Source organism: Lipotes vexillifer, unplaced genomic scaffold (genome assembly GCF_000442215.2).
Source record: "Lipotes vexillifer unplaced genomic scaffold, Lipotes_vexillifer_v1.1 scaffold382, whole genome shotgun sequence".
Classification (NCBI taxonomy): domain Eukaryota; kingdom Metazoa; phylum Chordata; class Mammalia; order Artiodactyla; family Lipotidae; genus Lipotes; species Lipotes vexillifer.
This window is the reverse complement of record NW_006780611.1, coordinates 9,350,696-9,370,514: the sequence shown is the minus strand read 5'-3', so window position 1 is coordinate 9,370,514 and position 19,819 is coordinate 9,350,696. Positions and strand designations below refer to the sequence as shown.

The 19,819-nt window shown below is 52.2% G+C and overlaps 3 protein-coding genes across 3 annotated transcripts in view; 2 read left to right on the top strand and 1 right to left on the bottom strand.

The window, feature by feature from the left end:
• Positions 1-3,653: 3,653 nt before the first annotated feature.
• Positions 3,654-6,838, top strand: MIEF1 (mitochondrial elongation factor 1). Its single transcript, XM_007453997.1, has 4 exons — positions 3,654-3,797; positions 4,940-5,117; positions 5,317-5,579; positions 6,032-6,838. Exons 1-4 carry the CDS (start codon positions 3,654-3,656, stop codon positions 6,836-6,838), a joined length of 1,392 nt encoding a protein of 463 aa, XP_007454059.1.
• Positions 6,839-12,503: 5,665 nt separating this feature from the next.
• Positions 12,504-14,582, top strand: ATF4 (activating transcription factor 4). The gene is made up of 3 exons (XM_007453996.1): positions 12,504-12,696; positions 13,262-13,579; positions 13,670-14,582. The coding sequence occupies exons 2-3, from the start codon at positions 13,354-13,356 to the stop codon at positions 14,494-14,496; spliced, it is 1,053 nt and encodes a 350-aa protein (XP_007454058.1). The 5' UTR covers positions 12,504-12,696; positions 13,262-13,353; the 3' UTR covers positions 14,497-14,582.
• Positions 14,583-17,959: 3,377 nt separating this feature from the next.
• RPS19BP1 (ribosomal protein S19 binding protein 1) overlaps positions 17,960-19,819 on the bottom strand; it is a 3,180-nt gene continuing 1,320 nt past the window's right edge. Inside the window, exons 3-4 of the mRNA XM_007453995.1 lie at positions 18,504-18,601; positions 17,960-18,110 (exon numbers count right to left, since the gene is read on the bottom strand). Coding sequence (XP_007454057.1) covers positions 17,976-18,110; positions 18,504-18,601 — 233 coding nt within the window. The 3' untranslated portion in view covers positions 17,960-17,975. The remainder of the gene's footprint in view (positions 18,111-18,503; positions 18,602-19,819) is intronic.

Here is a 19,819-nt window from a genome sequence, read left to right as displayed (position 1 = left end):
CCAGATGTTTAAGTCATATGCCCTTTTCAAGGAGAGTAAGTTGAAATTTTCACAGTTCTGTGCTGTCATCCTAGGAAGACACAGGGCCTCCATCACTCATCACTCCCACTGTAATGGGGTGATGAGTATTTCTAATCCCATTTTTGTATCTAAGGAGACAGGTTAAACAACTTGTCTGAAATGTTCCTAGAGTTCACATTCCCCATCCTCAGCCCTGCCCACTGGGTCAGTGTTCTGCCTCCTCTTTTTTTTTTTTTTTTTTTCCAATATTTTAACTGTTTGTAAGTGTACAGTTCAGTGGTGTTAAGAATATTCATATTGTAAGGACTTCCCTGGTGGCGCAGTGGTTAAGAATCCACCTGCCAGGTTCGAGCCCTGGTCCGGGAAGATCCCACATGCCACGGAGCAACTAAGCCCGTGCGCCACAGCTACTGAGCCTGTGCTCTAAAGCCCGCGAGCCACAACTATTGAGACCACGTGCCACAACTGCTGAAGCCTGCGTGCCTAGAGCCCGTGCTCCGCAACAAGGGAAGCCACAGCAATGAGAAGCCTGCGCACCGCAAAACAGAGTAGCCCCCGCTCGCCACAACTAGAGAAAGCTCGCGCGCAGCAACGAAGACCCAACGCAGCCAAAAATAAATAAATTAAAAACAAAAAAAAAGGATATTCATATTGTTGCACAAGAGATCTCCAGAAATTTTTCATCTTGTAAAACTGGAACTAAACGCATTAAACAACAGGGCTCCTCCAGGCCCCTCTCCTTGCCAGGCAGAGCTCCCACCTCCCGCAGGCTCCCAGGTAGTGTGGCAGAGCCTGAGTGGAGGGTAGACTGTAGTTAAGTAGTTTCAACTGGAACAGATTGAGTTCAGTTTTAGAATAGAAACTTTGATCTCCCTGTGGGAGCTGTGGGTGTTCTTTCCTCTTCCAGGTCACCAGGTCTTTGACATCACCTGGTCCTTGGATGGGGCGGGGAGTATATTGCACTAGAGTAGAAAAGCCTTTTCCCAAGCCTGCTCAACTTCATAGTTTTGGTCTCAAGCCCAGGATAGCATCAGCTTGGGTTTCATAGGCCATTCCTGGCTCAGTCTCAGAAGGTAAGATGTAACTCACAGGACAGTCTGGATTGCTGACTGCCTTCTGGAAGTTGACCTTTTGTCCTGTGGATGGAGATCTTAAAAGACTTAATGATGGCCCACATTTGTAGAGTCCTTTTACGGGGTATAAAGTGTTCACATACGGTATTTTAGTAGATATGTTTTCCTCACTACAACCCTATGATTTAGGCCATGCAGGCATCATTATCCCCATTACATAGCTGAGGGGTCAACTCATTTGAGGGCACCCAGCTAATTAGTCAGGGCTCAAAGGCAAGTACTCAATCTCAAGATTTCCGACTCTAAAACCCAGGCTCTTCTATTACGCCACCTCAGTGCCTTGTTCTCCCCAGTCATCAGAGGGGCCGAGGGTTCAAGGAGCCAGAGAGGCTCCTTCCGGCTTCTGCACGGAGGGAGAATGTGCCCTTCTTGCTCTGCTGCATTACATGCAAGGATCATTTAGAGCAGCGGTCCCCAACCTTTTCGGCACCAGGGACCGGTTGGAAGACAATTTTTCCCCGGGCCGGGGCGGGGGATGATGATGGCCTAGGCGGTGATGGGAGCGACAGGGAGCGGCAGATGAAGCTTTCCTCGTTCACCCACCACCCACCTCCTGCTGTGTGGCCTGGTTCCTAACAGGTGTGGACCACTACCGGCCCGGGGGTTGGGGACCCCTGATTTAGACGGTGGTCCTCCCTATTGTAAATACATCTCTAAAGGTTCTTTTGTTTTAAAAGCAATAAAATGGTGCTCATGGTCTTGTATCGGGAACTGTGTAATGATCAGCTTTGTCCCCTCCTGATTGGATTACTCTGCCTCAGATGAGTTTATGTCCCATCTCTGTCTCAGTGGAGGGAGGATGACTAGAGTTCTTGCCTGACCCCACCTGTAAATACAGAGTTCTTGCCTGACCCCACCTGTAAATACAGAGTTGAACTCTTCCCCTCGGCCTTGTGTGCCCTGTGTGTTTGAGGTGGGGGGTATATTTCCCCTTGGCCTTGTGTGCCCTGTGCGTTTGAGGTGGGGCGTATATTTCACTTGGCCACAAGCAGTTTCTCGTGTCCCTAAACCTGAAGCTCCTGTCGACGGTAAAAGGTGGAGGAAAGAAAAGTGCCGTGGTTGTGACCTCTGGTTATAGGGAAAAAAATAATTTTGGGATTGACAGTGACTCTTAGTTAACTCAATTGCTGGAATAAGTAGAGGCAGAAATATTTCTCTCTTGTTGACAGGGGAGGCCAGGGGCATGACATGGGACACTAGCAATACCCAGTTGGAAGGGCATTAGAAGGAATGCCACTTCGCACTGGAAGATGCGCCAGTGATCTTGTCCGTCTCTGTCCTCCCGTTCTAGGTATATTGGTGAATGGTTTCCCTACATGGTTCCTGGCGTACAGGACACGGGAGGTAGGAGGGGTAGCAGTGTTAAAAGCAGTGCTCAGATTTGAGCCACTTTGCCATCCTTTATCTGGGTCGGGCCCAGGGTTCTAACTGCATGGGAAATGGGCTTACTGGGAGACCAGGGGAACTTCAGTCAGGATGACCCCGTCGTTGCCAGGGAGCAAAGGCGTGCTCGCCTCGCTCCAGCACTGTACGGAGGCCAGCCTCTTCTGCCTTGTGCCCATGATCTCCGCTTAGGTGACCACATTTTTAGTTCATTTTCCAAGCACACTTGAGCAGGTGGATATTTTGTTTTCCAGTTAACAGCTGAGTCTGCAGTGACCGTTTTGTTTATTCTCAGTCTCTGTCACAGTGCCAGGCTCACCTGAGCTTCTTGTGGTGCCCCTGCACACTTGTCCCAAGAAACAAAGCATTTGTCAAGTGGGCCTGTCCACAGAGTTCTCTTCTTTGGATCTTTCTCACATGTGGACTTGTAGTTTTGTCTCCATGTGCCAGGGTATTTAGTCTTTGTTGTTGTTGTTGTTATTATTTTTCGCAGAAAATACGTAGAATAGGAACAGTTTGACTTGGGTAAGGGGAAACATGATACAGTAGAAAAACCATCATGCTAGGAGTTGAGAGGCGGCCTGAGTTTTGCATATGGCTTTGTCATTCCTTTTCTCTGGGATCTCTGGCAAGTCACCTCCCTACATGTGAAGTGATGTGATGGGATTAGATGGATCTCTAATTAATTTACACCTTCTCAGATCTAACCTTCCATAAGCAGTGGTCAGAGGATCAAAATATGATCTGCACTGTAATGTTGGGAAGGGGTCCGGAGGCTTGTATTGCGTGGGGGCGGGGTACTTCACTCTCATACGAGAAAGGGTTGACAGTGAGCTTATTATCGCTCTCTGTAATCTCAATAGATTGGTGGGGAGGCTTTCCCATGACTAGCGTGATCATTTCCTCCACCTTGCATCCAGATACATCAAGGGACACGATACCTCCCTCCTGACCCTAGAACATGGAGTGCTAGAGGCAGGAGGATTTGGGCTCCTGGAACTCACAGAGTACCCTGAAATTGTTGGGGACTGGCCTGATGGGGGAGGGAGGAGGAGGGCTGCTTCCCAAGGTCCAAGGTGGTGATGGCTGTGTTCTGCCTTCCTCCTCAGGTGAGCAATGGCAGGCGCTGGTGAGCGCAAAAGCAAGAAGGATGATAATGGCATCGGGACGGCCATTGATTTTGTGCTCTCCAATGCCCGGCTGGTGCTGGGGGTGGGTGGAGCAGCCATGCTGGGCATTGCTACACTGGCGGTTAAGCGGGTAAGTACACTCAGCCAGGGGTTGGAGAGGTGGTGAGGCTGCCGAGTGGAGCTGACTTAGAATAAGACCTTGATACTGCCAATGGAAATGTAACTTGGTAATTTGGCATTATTAGATGAGACCTTAAGAGGATTCAGTAAATCTACGTCTTAGGACTCTGCCCTAAAGAAACTGTTGGAGATACAAATAAAAAGTTTATCCCAGGGCTTCCCTGGTGGCGCAGTGCTTGAGAGTCCGCCTGCCGATGCAGGAGACGCGGGTTCGTGCCCCGTTTCGGGAAGATCCCACATGCCGCGGAAGCGGCTGGGCCCGTGAGCCATGGCCGCTGAGCCTGCGCGTCCGGAGCCTGTGCTCCGCAGATGGGAGAGGCCACAACAGTGAGAGGCCCGCATAACGCAAGGAAAAAAAAAAAAAAAAAAAAAGTTTATCCCAGCGAGTGAAAAATTGCAAATAATCAAAATAGCCTTCCTTGACTACCTTATTTAAAATAGCAGGACTCCCACCACACATTTTTCCTATTTTTCCTTCCTACTTTACTTTCCTTAACACCTATATCTGCATGGTTTAGCTTGTTGATTATGTATTGCCTGTATCCCTCTGCTAAACTGCAAACTCCATGAGGGCAGGGATTGGGTCTCTTTGGGTTACTGCTTTATTCTGTACACCTAGAACAACTCCTGGCACAGAGTAGCCATTCAGTGATGTATTTGTTAAATGGATCAGTGTTCGACATTACAGTACATTCATAAAGTACAGTGTTGTATAGTTAGAAATTGTACCATAATGTTCAACACTGATTCATTTTTAGTGATATGGGGGAGTGATAAAAATGATACGTAAAAAAAATCAGTTTTCAAAAGTATATATAGAGGAGGATCCTAATTACACAAATATATATTTTCAGAAAGAAATATACCAAAATATTAACCGTTATCTCTGGGTTATGACATTATGGATAAATCTGTTTCTTATTTATATCATTTAGTATTTCCTGAGATTTTCTGTGCGGAGCAAAGTATTCCATAATCTAGAATAAAACAAAGTTATTGAAAAATAGTAGCTGAACTCATTAAGGCAAAGCTGCTGGGAAGGAGGGAAACAGGAAAGAAGGTCATGTGCTGGGTCCTGTCTGCTGTTTTCAGATGTACGATAGGGCAATCAGTGCCCCTACCAGCCCCACCCGCCTGAGCCATTCAGGGAAAAGGAGCTGGGAAGAACCAAACTGGATGGGCTCCCCCCGATTGCTCAACAAGGACATGAAGACAGGCCTGAGCAGGTCCCTACAGGCCCTTCCCACAGGCTCCTCGGCCTTTGACACAGGTGAGGAAGGCTGGTACCCCTTCTGGGACTGACCTCGGGGCTCTCAGTGCTACTCATGCATTCAACACATTTCTTAGGGACATACGTGCCAGGCACCATGCTAGCCTTTTGTGCCAAGCCCGTCTCCTTTGGGGCTGAGGCAGCCGTGGATGAGCAAGCACGGGAAGAGCTCACGTGCCTCTCTCTCTTGCCTTGGCAGATACATTCTGCCTGCCCCGGCCCAAGCCATTGGCCAGGAAGGGCCAGGTAGACTTGAAGAAGTCACGACTCCGCATGTCCCTGCAGGAGAAACTTCTTACTTACTACCGGAACCGGGCGGCCATCCCTGCTGGCGAGCAGGCTCGGGCCAAGCAAGCTGCCGTGGACATATGTGCCGAGCTCCGGAGCTTCCTGCGGGCCAAGTTGCCTGACATGCCACTTCGGGACATGTACCTGAGTGGCAGCCTCTATGATGACCTGCAGGTAAGCAGGGGGTTCTTACGAAGGGCAGGGTTGTACTGACCAGGATGCTTCTCAGTAGGGCTGTTGGTACAGGAGATCAGTCTCCCAGGTGTGCCAGAAAGGTTAGTCCTACTGCATCTGAATTCCACATACAGCGGTAGCATTTGGAGATCCCTGCCTTTAACGTTTTTGTTTTTTAGTCATACTCACAACTTCTAGGAAGCTGTCAGAGGCCTCCTCCTTCCTATATTCTTGTGCCTATCTTTCCTTTCTGGCTTTCCTTCGAGCCATCAAGGCCTGGGGGATGTCATGTGTACTTCTGTGTCCAGAGGCAACGTGGTGTGTGGAATGAGCACGGGCGCCAGTGTCCGACTGACCTGGGTTGAAATCCACACTGTGGGACCTGTGTTTGGGGAAACTTGGCTCTTGAGCAGATTAAATCCCTCAAAACCTTTTTAATTCTTCTCCACCAGGTGGTGACAGCTGACCACATCCAACTCATCGTGCCCCTTGTGCTGGAGCAGAACCTGTGGTCGTGTATCCCCGGAGAGGACACCATCATGAACGTCCCTGGCTTCTTCCTGGTTCGCCGGGAGAACCCAGAGTACTTTCCTCGTGGTAGCAGTTACTGGGACCGCTGTGTAGTAGGGGGCTACCTCTCTCCAAAGACAGTGGCAGACACGTTCGAAAAGGTAGTGGCTGGCTCCATCAACTGGCCGGCCATCGGGTCCCTCTTGGACTATGTGATTCGACCGGCCCCACCCCCAGAGGCTCTGACTCTGGAAGTGCAGTATGAGCGTGACAGGCATCTCTTCATTGACTTCCTGCCATCAGTGACCCTTGGTGACACTGTCTTGGTGGCCAAACCACACCGGCTAGCCCAGTATGACAACCTGTGGCGGCTGAGCCTGCGTCCTGCCGAGACGGCGCGCTTGCGGGCTCTGGACCAGGCTGACTCGGGCTGCCGCTCTCTGTGCCTCAAGATCCTCAAGGCCGTGTGCAAGTCCACTCCGGCCCTGGGTCACCTCACTGCCAGCCAGCTTACCAACGTCATCCTCCACGTGGCCCAGGAGGAGGCTGACTGGTCTCCTGATGTGCTGGCTGACCGATTTCTGCAGGCCTTGAGGGGACTCATCAGCTACTTGGAGGCCGGAGTTCTGCCCAGTGCCCTAAACCCCAAGGTGAACTTATTTGCAGAGCTCACCCCTGAGGAAATAGACGAACTGGGATACACTCTCTATTGCTCACTGTCTGAGCCGGAGGTGCTGCTGCAGACATAGGGCAGGTGAAGGCAGGTGAAGGCAGGTGTCGAGCGGTCAGGCCCTGGATTCTCTGTTAGAAACACTTGGTTCCATAGTTGATGCCTCACAGGGTCCCTAGGTGCCTCCCATCTTTGCTGGTGATTGCCCTGGGCATTTCATGCTGATTAGAAAGGTATCCCTCTCTCCTCTTTTCTCACCAACCATTTCTGTTTTTGTTACCAAACACTGTGCTCCCTACTCTTCCCCTCCCCCTTGCTCCAGGCTAGCTTTTCTTGGAATGAATTGAGAAGGTGGAGCAGTGGCCTGAGCTGTGGAGACCACTTGGTGTTTTGCATTTCGGCACAGGTCTGCTGTGTCTGCCCTGTCACCTGCCCCTTTTCAGTGTCTTCTCTTTTTCTACCTGTTCACACCTGTTTTGCTTTTTTTTCTGGAGCACATCTGCCTAATCAAGATGCTGCCTTGTAGTTGACTGTCACTGAAGTTATGATTGCATGTTTCAAACTGAACTCTGCAGAGAGTGCCCAGACAGTATTTAGGGTTTCTAGGGGTAAAGCTGGTGGAAAAGCTGGCCTTTGACCCAGGTTCCTGGAAAAGAAGCCCCCCCCCCCCCCAACCTCTTGACCAACTCATATCCGGAAGTGCTAAGAAGGTCTCATGGGAGCACTGTTGTTGCCACACACGGGAGTGAGGGCTCAAGATAAACTGGATGCATAGTTATTCGGAGACTGTGTTTCTTAGTGGCCATCAGTGAGAGTGTAGAGTGGGGGAACCTGGAGGTGGTGGAGAGGGTCTGCGTGCCTGATGTCTGTGCCTCATCTGTGGCCGGTCCAGCCTGGCACCACCGCGTGCGGGAGTCAGACAAAGACCGGGAGGGAAGGGGCTGTTGTTTGCCCCTTCCCCACCTTCTTGCCAATTAGGACAAGGCCTTCAAGGACACAGTCTTAGTGCTAGAGGTTCAGCTAGACAGGCGGCTGAACGTCAGTGACCATGTTTCTCCCACGGCAGGCCCTGTCTTTCTAGGATGTTGCCTTAGAGGAAGAACGGGCCCAACAGCCAGCCCTCCACTCCCCAGTGTCTGTCACAGGAACGTGATGGGGGTGTTTGCTGAACTCTCCAGGCACCTCCAGAGGCCAGAGGGCAGGCACGTATGCACAGACCTCTTCCCCCTGTCCTGTCTCTCACCCAGCACCTGGGAAACTGGTGCTACCTAGGAAGAGAGCGTATGGCTAAACACATATGAGAGGGAGGTGGGTACTTGGCACGTTCCTTCTTGTTTCCCGCTGCTAGAACTGCACTATTTATTGCAATGTAAAAAGTATCCTGAGAGTGGGGAGGAAAGTTTAATATACAATGTCAGTGCATCTTCTTGTTCTGTGTTTATTTGTTCCTGTTTGTGCCAAGAGGCTGATGATATTCTGTTTCTGCTCTGCCATCCAGTGTTGTTCTCCCACCAAATCCTGTTACTATCTTTATTCTTACCACTCTCTCCATCAGTGAGACTCTGGTGAAGCTCTCTGCAGCTGTCTCATCCTTCCCAATGACCGTGACATGAAGTGACTCTTTAAATAGCATTGAAACCTTAGCTTCCCTTTGAATTTAGGGTAGAGCTTCTTGTCCCCTTTTTTGTCCTGGATTAGGAGGTTGAGAACTAGGGTTAACCTTTGCTATATTTGGAGACTCTTCCTGCCTCTTCTCTCATACACATGCAAAGCTTCCCTAAAATGGTTCAGTTGTTTCATTTGTATGAAGACATTGAGAGAGAATGAAAAATAGAAAGCCCAGAGCCCTGAGAGAGATTCTCCATCCTGGCTGTTCATCAGAATCAGCTTGGAGTTTATAAAACACTCCATATGCCTGAGTGCTACCCTGGGGGATTGGTGTATAGGATGTCCACAGAGGGTGGAGCCTGGCACTGACGGTTCCAGTGCGCCCATCTGGTGTCACTGGAAGGAAGGGAGAGGGGAGGGCTGAATGTGTTGGAAAAGCATGGGTTTGTCTTCATTCAGATAAAGGATTTGGTTTTCCCAATGTGAATATTATAAAACCTATAATTTTCCCAAGCTGGAGTCTGACCAAATCCCATATAAAACACTGGAAGGAGAGCTCAAAAAAGAAAAGATTTTAAAGATCAAATCCCAAATTATCAAAGCCAAGTGTAATGGTGATTTGAGTTTATCTCCTCTTAAAGAGCACCTTTCTAAGGGCAGCTCTGTCTCTTACCTATGTTTCACAAAACCAAAAACCATAACTGCCATTTCACAAGCAAGAACCTCTTAGAAGTCCTCAGAACTAGAAGCAGTGGGAATCCTTGGCTCAGGTCCTGGTGGGTTTGCTGACTGAGATGGGGCAAGTCTCATCGTAATACCTGGACGACAGTCCAGTGCTTTGAGATTCTTGGTGGGAGGAGGGGAATACCCCCCTCAACACACACACATTTTTTTTTTTAATCTTTGGGGAAAGATGTAGGGCCTTTTCCTGCTTTTCTGCCTTTCTACTCAGTAACTCCCACCTTTGCCTGAAGTAACAGCATCTGCTCCTCCTTCTCCATCTGGAAGTGTTTTTGCACCATCTAGGTTAGCAAAGCACATAGTTAGCCTAATGCTTGAAGAAGACTCATCATCTTGAAAACCCAATCAATTCCAAGGTGTATTTTGCTTTTCCCTGTTGCCCCTTCCTAAAACATGAGTTCAGGACAACAGTATTTTTCTTTATATGCTTGGTTGTGACTTTTTTTTTTCAAATAAAAAAATAATTGAAGCTCATGTTTGGAAAAACTGTTGTGAGGCCTACAGTCTTTCCTCCTAGGCGCAGCCCTTGGTGGTCCTGTTCACACTCCAGATTAGATGATTTTGCCCCCTTCTACTCCACTCAAGTTGAGAGCTCAAATGGTTTTGACAAGGAATCAGCTTCAGGATCAAAAGGTCCTGGAGAGGTGCCGGGGGGGCTGGGATCCCTGCATGTGTCCAGAGGCTCTGCCATGGCACATCTTTGACACTATGACCCTGGCTGAGAACCTCTGCTCTCACAGGATTTGTGAGAACCCTGCTCTTCGTGCTGAAGCTCAAGGCCAAAGAGGACTTAGGACTAGAGCTGTGAGGCTGTAGCCCTTGTAGATATGCTTAGCTGATTCTAAGCGGCCAAAATACCAGAGATGTGAGTTCTGGGGTTAACTGCATATAGCGTGGTGCTTACCTTTTCATTCTGATCACGTTATGCTCTCTGTGCTTGGCCCCTGAGGCCAAGTCCACAACCTGCCTTCCAGTCGCTTGCTTGCCCTTCAATAAGCAGTTGATGTGTTTAGCTGAGAGATTTGGAATCAGTCACCAGTCTTTCTGTCCTGTCTTGGCTAGGTCCATATAGAAGCAGCTTAGCCCTGAGACCCAGAAAACTACTGTCCTTTTTCTCCTTGAGGGAGGAAATAAAGCTGGGGAACATGCTGTCCTTCCACAGCATGGGAAGAAGAAAATTAAAGTCTCCTTTCCAACAGCTTTGATTTGTGTGTGTGGCATGAAACATTTTCCTACAGGAGTGGGACTGGTTCTCCATTTGCAGCTAGGAGAACCTTTGAAGTGCCTGATCTGGGTCACCATAATAGAAAGGACGGGACAAGGTGCCACTGGAGTCATTCTCCCACCCCTCTGCAGTGTCAACCTGGGGCAGCATTACTTTTAATTCTCAACCATCTGCATGGTCATCTGACAGCGAAAGGAGGACATGCCCCGAGGGTCCTTTTTAAGATTTGAGTAGTAGCTCAGGGATTCTTACTGCCTTTGCACTGAAAGACTAGATGCTTTATATATATCTAGATACTCGTGGTTCCCCAAGGGGAGAAAAAAACCACATCAAGCATCCAGTATGCTTTGCATATACCAGTCGTTTATAGTTCGTTGATTTCAGTAAATAATAGTCCTCTGAGGAAGCAGGATGATGTAATGAAGATGGGGAGGGGGCCTTGGGAGGTGTGTCAGAGACCTGCGTTCTAATAATAGTAGTAATAGCAACCATTTATCCAGCACTTATCAGATACCAGGCGCTAAGCTCAGTGCCTTCTTATATTATCTTCATTCTAAGTGTAAGGATACTCACCATTAGCTTCATTTTACAGCTCAGGAAACTGAGACTCAGCGAGGATAAGTCACTCAACCAAAATGTCTCCGCTAATAAATGCAAGAGCCAAGTTTGGGGGGGTTTGCCCCTAAAATCTCTTCTAACTCCTACCCCATACTGCCTTCACTGGGCAAGACCCTTCATCCCTTTAGTCCTCAGTTTACCACTGTAAAATTGCTGGGCTAGACTGAATCAAGTCAATGAATGGTCAGTAATGTAGGACAGTCCTTCCCAAATTTTTGACATCAGTCCTCAGAAATAATATTTGTAGGGCTTACTGAAAGGAATGGAAGCAGAAACTCAAGGTTTCCGCCCCTGCAGTGCCTGACGAGAGGGCTGGAGGATGGGGGAGAGATTTCTTGTTACTCTTAACAGTTCCCCAGTAGACAGAGCAAGTTGTTGGCCTGACCTGGACTGCGGCCTCCACACACACAAACTCCGGCAATTGGGCTTAGGAGGACTTGCTGGGAAGCGGCTATGCCTGGGAGTTATACAGCGTTGGGAGCTAATTGAAACTACCCTAGAGTGAGAGATAGCAGCTGAATAAAATCTTTCTTCTTAGAGGAACTGAAACTACATAAACTGAAAGAAGTTCCCCTGTGATAGCTGCATTCTTCAATAAAATAGCAAACTTATATTTTAGCTAAACGGATATGTAAAAATACGATAGACTATAGGACTACGCATTTCCCCGACTCGCCTTTGATGGTAGGTGCGCATAGATCGGGTGATCTCGACTGAGGTCATCAGCCTCCCCTTTCAACTACTGAAGGGCTTGCACGTCCTCAGTATTTTGCAAGTGTTTGCGTGTGAAAACGCACACGAAATGACATATCCTTTTGCCTAGTTTCATCTTTCGGCCTGAACCTGGTCGCTAATTTGGAGCTTCACTGAGGACGGCAGCAAAGGACTGCAAGGGGCGGGGCCTAACGCCACTATTTGGGACGCACTGGGCCCGGGCTGCCTGGGGCAATCCTGACCGGCTGCAGCTGGGCAGGGCTGAGGAAGCCACTGCAAAGCGGCGTCACAGAGAAAACCGGACGAACCGCAGAACCAGACGGCTGGAACCGTCGGCCGCTCCGCCCCTTCCCGCGCAGATCAGGGGCCTGAGCCAATAGAAACTCGAGATATATATGACTCACCATGTCTAACCAATCATCTTGATGCGCACTCTCCTCCAGCATATCGCGCGAGAACTAGGAGACCTCGTAATTCACAGTAAAAACCTTTCTTGGGATGAAAGACTTCTCTCTCCGCCCTTCGGGCTAACGCCGGAAATGAGTGTGGCGGATCCCTCCGCGCTCCCCGGCGGCGGACGGGAGTGACCCCTTCATCTTAAAAGCCTTGTAAAGTAGTGCGTCTTTTTCTTGAGGCCGTAAATAAAGAAAATTCATTCTCTCTTCACAGCTACGCCCTAGACTTAAAAGTCGGACATAGGAAACGACAGGGGCGTCGAATAGATGGCAATGCGTGGGTGGGGAGGCGCGAGTCACGTGACCTCGGCGGAAGGATGTGGTCTGTGATGCGTCCTCACAAGGGGCAGAGTTTATAAAGGACCCGCACTCGGCGTCTCGCCGCCATTTTTTCTTCTTCTGTTTATATATGTGGTTTCTTTGTGCGAGTGCGCGCCTTCTTTTCTCCGCTCTCGCAGCGTCCGCGGCCACCATGGCGTATTAGAGGCAGCAGTGCCTGCGGCAGCATTGGCTTTTGCAGCGGCGGCAGCAGCACCAGGCTCTGCAGCGGCACCCCCCAGCGGCTTAAGCCATGGCGTAAGTACTGGGCCTGCGCTGCTCTGGCCGTGCACCCCTGGGTCGGTGAGGGGTTTCTGCCTGCTTGGGGGCGGCCGGCGGCTGGGTGGTTTCGCGGAGGCGGGAGCAGTTTTACGAGCGCCCGGGGCGCGTGGCCCCTGCTGGGGTGTGCCCAAAACGCCGGCGACCTTGGGTCGGGAGCCCCCGGCAGCCCCGGACCCCCGAACCCGCCGGCTTCCATCTGGTGCCCCGCGAAACGTGGCAGCAGCCAAGGTGGCGGCGTGGCAGGGCGGCGGCGGTAGCCGCCGCGTGAGTCACGGGGGGCGTGGGCGGGGCCGGGCGTCCAGAGGCGGATTTGGACGTGCGGGTGGGGCGGCTTCCTCTTCTGGCCGGTGGGGGAACGGGCGGGCGTCCATTTTGTGCAGCTTGATGGACGCGGTGGTGACGCGATGGCCCTGGGGCCATGTGGTACCGATTCTCAACCCCGAGTGGAGTTCTATTTTGGCCATCTTGCCTCATGGATGAAAAGATGAAATTCTCAGGCCAGCTGATCTTTAATGGGACTTGGTTTCTGATTCGTATTCAGGCTTTTCAAGGCATTCAGCAGCAGCGTTGCTGTAACCGACAAAGACACCTTCGAATTAAGCACATTCCTCGATTCAACCAAAACCTCGCAACATGGCCGAGAAGAGCTTCCTGAGCAGCGAGGTGTTGGTGGTGGACTTCATGTCCCCCTTCGACCAGTCGGGTTTGGGGGCTGAAGAGAGCCTGGGTCTCCTAGATGACTACCTGGAGGTGGCCAAGCACTTCAAACCTCATGGGTTCTCTGGCGACAAGGCTAAGGCGGGCATCTCCGAATGGCTGGCTATGGATGGGTTGGTCAGTGCCTCAGATAACGGCAAGGGTGAGTGGGCGTCTTTTATCTGCTGGTGGGATCTGGTGATTGTCTTGTACATTGGACTCATTGGTTCCAACTCTCTTTAATTTTTTGCAGAGGATGCTTTCTCTGGGACAGATTGGATGGTGGAGAAAATGGATCTGAAGGAGTTTGATTTTAATGCTCTGTTGGGTATAGATGATCTGGAAACCATGCCAGATGAGCTTTTGGCCACGTTGGATGACACGTGTGATCTCTTTGACCCCCTACTCCAGGAGGCTACTAAGGAGCCCCCCCAGATCGTGAACCCAATAGGCCATGTTCCAGAAAGTTTGCCAACAACTGACCAGGGTGCCCCTTTCACTTTCTTGCAGCCTCTCCCCCTCTCCCCAGGGGCCCTGTTCTCCACTCCAGATCATTCTTTTACTTTAGAGCTATGCAGTGAAGTGATGTCTGAAGAAGATAGGAAGCCAGACTCCACTGCTTACGTTATGCTGATCCCTCAGCGCGTAAAGGAAGAGGATGCCCCCTCAGATAATGATAGTGGCATCTGTATGAGCCCTGACTCCTATCTGGGCTCTCCCCAGCACAGCCCCTCTACCTCCAGGGGTTCTCCAAATAGAAGCCTGCTATCTCCAGGTGCCCCTGGTGGCTCTGCCCGCCCCAAGCCCTATGACCCTCCTGGAGAGAAGATGATAGCAGCAAAAGTAAAGGGTGAGAAACTAGATAAGAAACTGAAGAAAATGGAGCAGAACAAGACAGCAGCCACTAGGTACCGCCAGAAGAAGAGGGCAGAGCAGGAGGCCCTCACTGGTGAATGTAAAGAGCTAGAACAGAAGAACGAGGCTCTGAAAGAGAAGGCAGCTTCCTTGGCCAAGGAGATCCAGTATCTGAAAGATTTAATAGAAGAGGTCCGCAAGGCAAGGGGGAAGAGGAGGATCTAGCCATAGGGTAGTCAGGAGGGTGTGTGCCTGTGCCTAGGAGGCCAGTGCTGAAGCTGTGTTTTAATAAATTATTTTGTAGTGAAAGTTCTTCTGCAGACTGCTGTGTCTGGTTTCTTGCCTCTGGTAAAGAGCCCAGTAAATCCCCAGAAGCGGCATTTTGCTTTGGGGTTGGTCATCGGGACTTGGAATTTAAGCCCAGAGTGAGGTGTTTTTTTTTTTTTCTGACACTGTTGGGCTGTATGTCAGGGTCACTGATGATCAGTTGGACCCCTGAGACAGGGAGTTGGGCTAGATATCCCCTAGTAGGTGGCTGGGTGATTTCCCCAGAACCAAAAACTGTTTGACTCGATGTTAACCACCCTTGGGTGTGAGTGAGGCTGGGGAATTTTAGTAAGTAATTTAGTAAGGAGCAGGGTGGCAGAGAAGTGGAGCCTGGGCTCCACCTGTTCCCTCATGATTGTTGCTTTGTGCCGACATTAAGTACCCAGATAAGGCCCCACGGTCTTTGAGCTGGGCACACAAGGGGATTAGGTTTCACTGCTAAGCTGCTGCAGTTCTGTAGAGGCCTTCCCAGAAGGGTCTATTCAGGGAAAGATGGCTTCTCAGTTTTTGCTAGAACAAGGCTGCTTCCCTGGCTGGCACCTTTGGCGAGCTGGAAGGCCTGCCATCCCTGATGTCGGGATGGAAGGGCACTGGAGCTACGCTGCATTACTGCAGGCCTGGCTGGTAACTTACTGCAAGATAAGGGAGACGACATCTTTTGTTGAGTACAAGAGTCTGGGCCCGGCCGGCGCAGGTTTCTTCTCTCCTTGGGTCCTTTAGGGTCTGCTGAGGGAGGACCATTTTTCCATTGTGAAAGTAGATGAGTGGCTGGGATGAGGGTGATGGAAATGTGGCACCAGGCACACAGGTCCTACGATAGAGGGTATTTGGAGGAGTTGCAGAGCCTGCTATTCGAACCCAGGGTTATGGGCTTTTGCCTGTTTTGCCTCCTGTGGTGGGGCTGATATTTCCCTGACCTGCTTCCTGATGCCTAACAGGATAATGTGGGAGAAGTAATGGTGGCCCAGATGGGAATGCTTCCCCAAGGCACCAAGGGAGCTGTCACATGTGGACCTTGGACCTGGTGATCTTCGAGGTCTTAACTGCCCTGAGCTGGGCTTCGAAGGACGGGGGAAAGTTGTGGACGTAGAATGGGGAGAGCACCCTGAGAAAAAGCCTCAGAGGAATGGGCACAGGGTCCCACCCACATCTAAGAGAGCTCCCTAGCCCCAGCTGTGTTAGATGTCACCTGATGGGGATCCGCCCAGCTCCTGCAGGAACTTGTTAAGCGTCATACACTCACACCCTGGTGGAGGTCCCACGTGGCAGTCCTGCCCTCCTGGGTCTCCTCTAGGCAATTGTGTCAGCTCCTCCAAACCACCAGTGATAGAGCTGCCCCATCAGGGAAGGCCTCTTCCTCCCAGCCCTCGATGTGGCACCACAGTGTCCTCTTACTTGGTTCCTGTCCCTTATCCCAAAAGATTGTCAGTCACCCAGTCCGCGGCTCATGGTCAGCACCCCCATGTGTGGCTCTTGCACCGGCACCCCTCCCTGGTGGCACATCCTTTCTCCACCGCCAGCACCCGCCTCCCCAGGGCCCCCACTCGTTGCCTTCACACCACCTGCAACGGAGCCGTCCAGGGTGACTGTTAACTAGATTGTGGGGCTCCACCCCGACCCATAGGACCGGTGTCTCAGGTGAACACTAACGTCAGTCATGCCTTGGGGTCACGGACACACACCCACTGGCGCTACTTGGCACAAACATTAAGACTTAACTGGAAACTCACAAGCCGAGAAGCGCAGGACCCCTGCTGTCACCCTCCTGCAGAGGCAGGCCCCTCATTCTACACCTGGGGAGGGGGCAGGAACCTGTTCGTGATGACATAACAGCAGGTGCGTGCCCGTTAGAAAGGGGCCCTGGTCAGCCGGTTCTTCAGAGAACTTCTGGTGAGAGAGCGAGAAGCTGAGGCTCCTGATTGCTAAGCTGCTTAAAAGAGGAAGGGAATGAGCCTCCAAGGACACTGGAGTGTCTCCTCACGGGTCACTGAAGCCCAGCAGGCAGGAGAGCTTGGGAAAACGCCCCCTCTCCCTTCTTGGAACAAAAGCCATCTGCGGACGGTGGCGCAATACCGGTTTGGAGTCACGACACCTCTTCTGCCCACCTTGACTTCCTGGATGGCTGCTCTGCTTCCTACTCTGGGAGGCCACCTGCACTGCAGACAGGACAGGTGCCAACTCTGCCTCAGGCAATTCTGTGGTCCCCTCCTGTCCCCACTTGGGATGGAAAGCTGGCTAGTAACCAGGAACAGCCCTGCCGGGGTCTGGCTGTGTGAGGGGTAAAACTTTCCCTCCTCTTGCACAGAAGAACCCACGGCAGGGTCCCTTCAGAAGCCCTCTACCAGACAACACGTGTCCCAAGGAGCCTTTAGGCGTGCAGGGGGTGGCACTAGGCAAGCCAGACGGAGCCGCCTGGAGGCCTCCAGCGGCCCCTCCCCAGAAGGGACCCCTGGGCTCTAGGACTTGTCATCAGTGCCACACTGAAGACCCAGCTGGGCAGCACCACCCGCTCACTCGGGCATCTGTTCAACAGCACCTGCCCTGCGCTGCCCCTGCCGGACACGGCCCGGCCTCCCCTGGTGGTGCAGCTCTGGGCCCGGCACCACCCTTCTGCTCGGCAGACCTGCGTGTAAAACCCTCTTTCTTGAGCTCACTCCTGAGTCACCCCACTAGTCCCCACCTCCTGTGACAGAGGTAAGAGAAACAAAAAGTGGGCTTTGATCCCGCCCCCCTTCTATTTGCAGATATGTAACAGATGTGCCCCCCCCCCAAAAAAAATCACACAAGGGCACAAGCCCTGGGCACTGGGCTGAGGCAGCCATGCTCCCTCCCTCAGCTTCCTCAAGAGCTGCCTTTTCAGCTGGGTCTGCCACCCCAGGGAAAGGAGGCCTGCGGGGTCTGCAGATGGGTGAACTGCTCTCCGGTGGTGCCTGCACTGGGGCTGGGCTGCAAGACTTCTGACCTGGAGCCCTAAGAACCAGCTGGGAGGTGGGGGAGGGAGGGAAGGCTCCTCGGTGCCAGAGGAGGTGGGAGACACCCTGTTAGAGCAGCACACACAGCCCCTGGGCCACGTTTATTAGAACCTGGAAGCCCACCCAGAGGCCCTCGTCCTATCAGAGGTGTGGTCCCCAAGGGCCCAGTGACAGGCCTGCCACAGCAAACAGCCCCGAGGCCCTCCCTGGGCCAAAGCAGACAAAACAGTCCAATGTTTCCTTTTCAGCGGGCAGGTGGCACCTCCCGAGCCTGCAGGTGTCAGTTTGGGTCTGAGCGAAGGTTCTCCCCTGGGCTTCCAGCTCGCCAGCTCCATGCCAGCCTCCACTGCACGGCTTTCCTGAGCCGGGCTGAGAGGTCCGAGGCGGCTGTGCCCTCCCAGGAGCCTAGCTGCCGAAGTACTCCTGCTGGAACCTCTGGAAGTCCTCCTCGGTGAACACGGTGCCCTGGGCCGCCTTCTTCTTCTTAGTCTTGCCCACAGGCCGGTCACAGGCCTTGCGGCCCCGGTCCTGGCGCACAATCTGGGGGGGTGTGAGAGTCAGGAGCCCTGGGTGGGGACTCCCAGCCACTTGCAGCCACACAACCTGGTGCACCCGACCAAGTGCCACCCTCTCACCTAGCCCTCACACCGTCCCGGGAGGCAGGGCATGTGGTTTCCATTTACAGAGGAGCCAGCGGAGGCCCACAGGGGTCCCAGGGAAGCAAGGCCAGGCCCAGCCTCCCACCTTCCCCTCACTGCTCTCAGCCCTCCAGGGGGAGGCCCCTCACAGCACAGCGGGGTGTCCAGCTCTTAGGAGCCTGGAGGGGGCTCCACCCTCCAGCCTATGCTCAGGGCTGAGACTCCCACAGATCCCAGGAACAGCCTCAGTTCTCACCCCCCAGGCTCCTTCCCACAGCCCATCCCCCTGACGAACCTGCTGGGTAACGGACTCGGCCACGGTGCTTCTTGCACTAGTCATAAACCTCAGGTTTACTCCGAGGTAACCTCGACGCTCTCGCTTCTGGAACTCAGCTGTGGGTGGCAGGCAGGGTGGCATCATTTCAGATTCACTCCCTGGAAGCCTTCTGGGTCCCTTCCTGACATCTCCCCACTCCACTCCCACCTCCCATGGCCCTGCCAAAGGCCCCGTCGTCCCTTCCCCAGGTTGCTGCAACAGCCTGGGCTCTTCTGTCAAAACCACACTCCACACAGATCCTGCTCAAAGTCCCCCTTAGTTCCACCTGCTCAAGTGATTTACTCAACAAAGGTGGCCTGGGCACTTACTGTGTGTGTGTCAGCCACTGTTCTAGGTTCAAGAGCACAGAGCAGGAAACAGAACAGACAAAAAGTCCTGCCCTCATGGAACTTCCATTCCGTGGGAAGAGAGATGGTACACAAGGTAAACGGTATTTCAGAGGGTGGTCATTTTATGGAGAAAAAGAGAATAGTAAACAGAAATGAGAGATGCCGGGGGGAGGGTTGCAATTCCAAACAGAAGGCTCTGAGAAGGCCTCACTGAAATGAATTCTGAGCAAAGACTGGAGGGAGAGAGTGTGACACTGTGGGAGAAGAGCATTCTGGGTAGAGGGAACAGCCAGTGCAAAGGCTCTGAAGCAGAAGTGCGACTAATGTGCTTGAAGAACAGAAAGTGGTTGGACAGAGAGGGGAGAAGCCGAGGAGACGAAGCTGGAAGGAGCAGATCATGGGGGGCCTCAGCAGGCACCAAAAGACTCAGGCTCTCACCCTGGTGGGTGCAGGGCAGAGGAGAGACAGGTCTGACTCAGGATTTTACGGGATCACTTGGGCTGCTATGGTGACAACAAGATTACTGGGGGAGGGGGCAGTGGAAGGGAGACCCGTTAGGAGGCTTCTGCAATAATCCAGGCAAGAGATGGTGTGTAGCTCAGACCAAGGTGGCGGCTCAGAGGCGTTCTTTACGTTGGCCACTGAGGGCTGAGAGAGCCCCTCAGTCCTCAGTCATGTGCCGTGACAGGGTGGTGGGGTGGGGGCTGGGATGGAGGAGTGACCTCCCTCGGGCCCCTTGTGTGCCTGTTCCACACCAGCACCACTGTGGCTCAACCCAGGCTCACTTTCCTGCCTCCACACTTTTGCTCATGCTGTATTTCCTCGGAATTCATAGTTCTTTCAACAAACAACCTGAACACCTTTTGTGCACCAGGCCCTGGGGATTCAAAGACACACTAGGAGCTCACCAAGTCCTGCCACAGGTCAAAAACACCCTGCATTCCT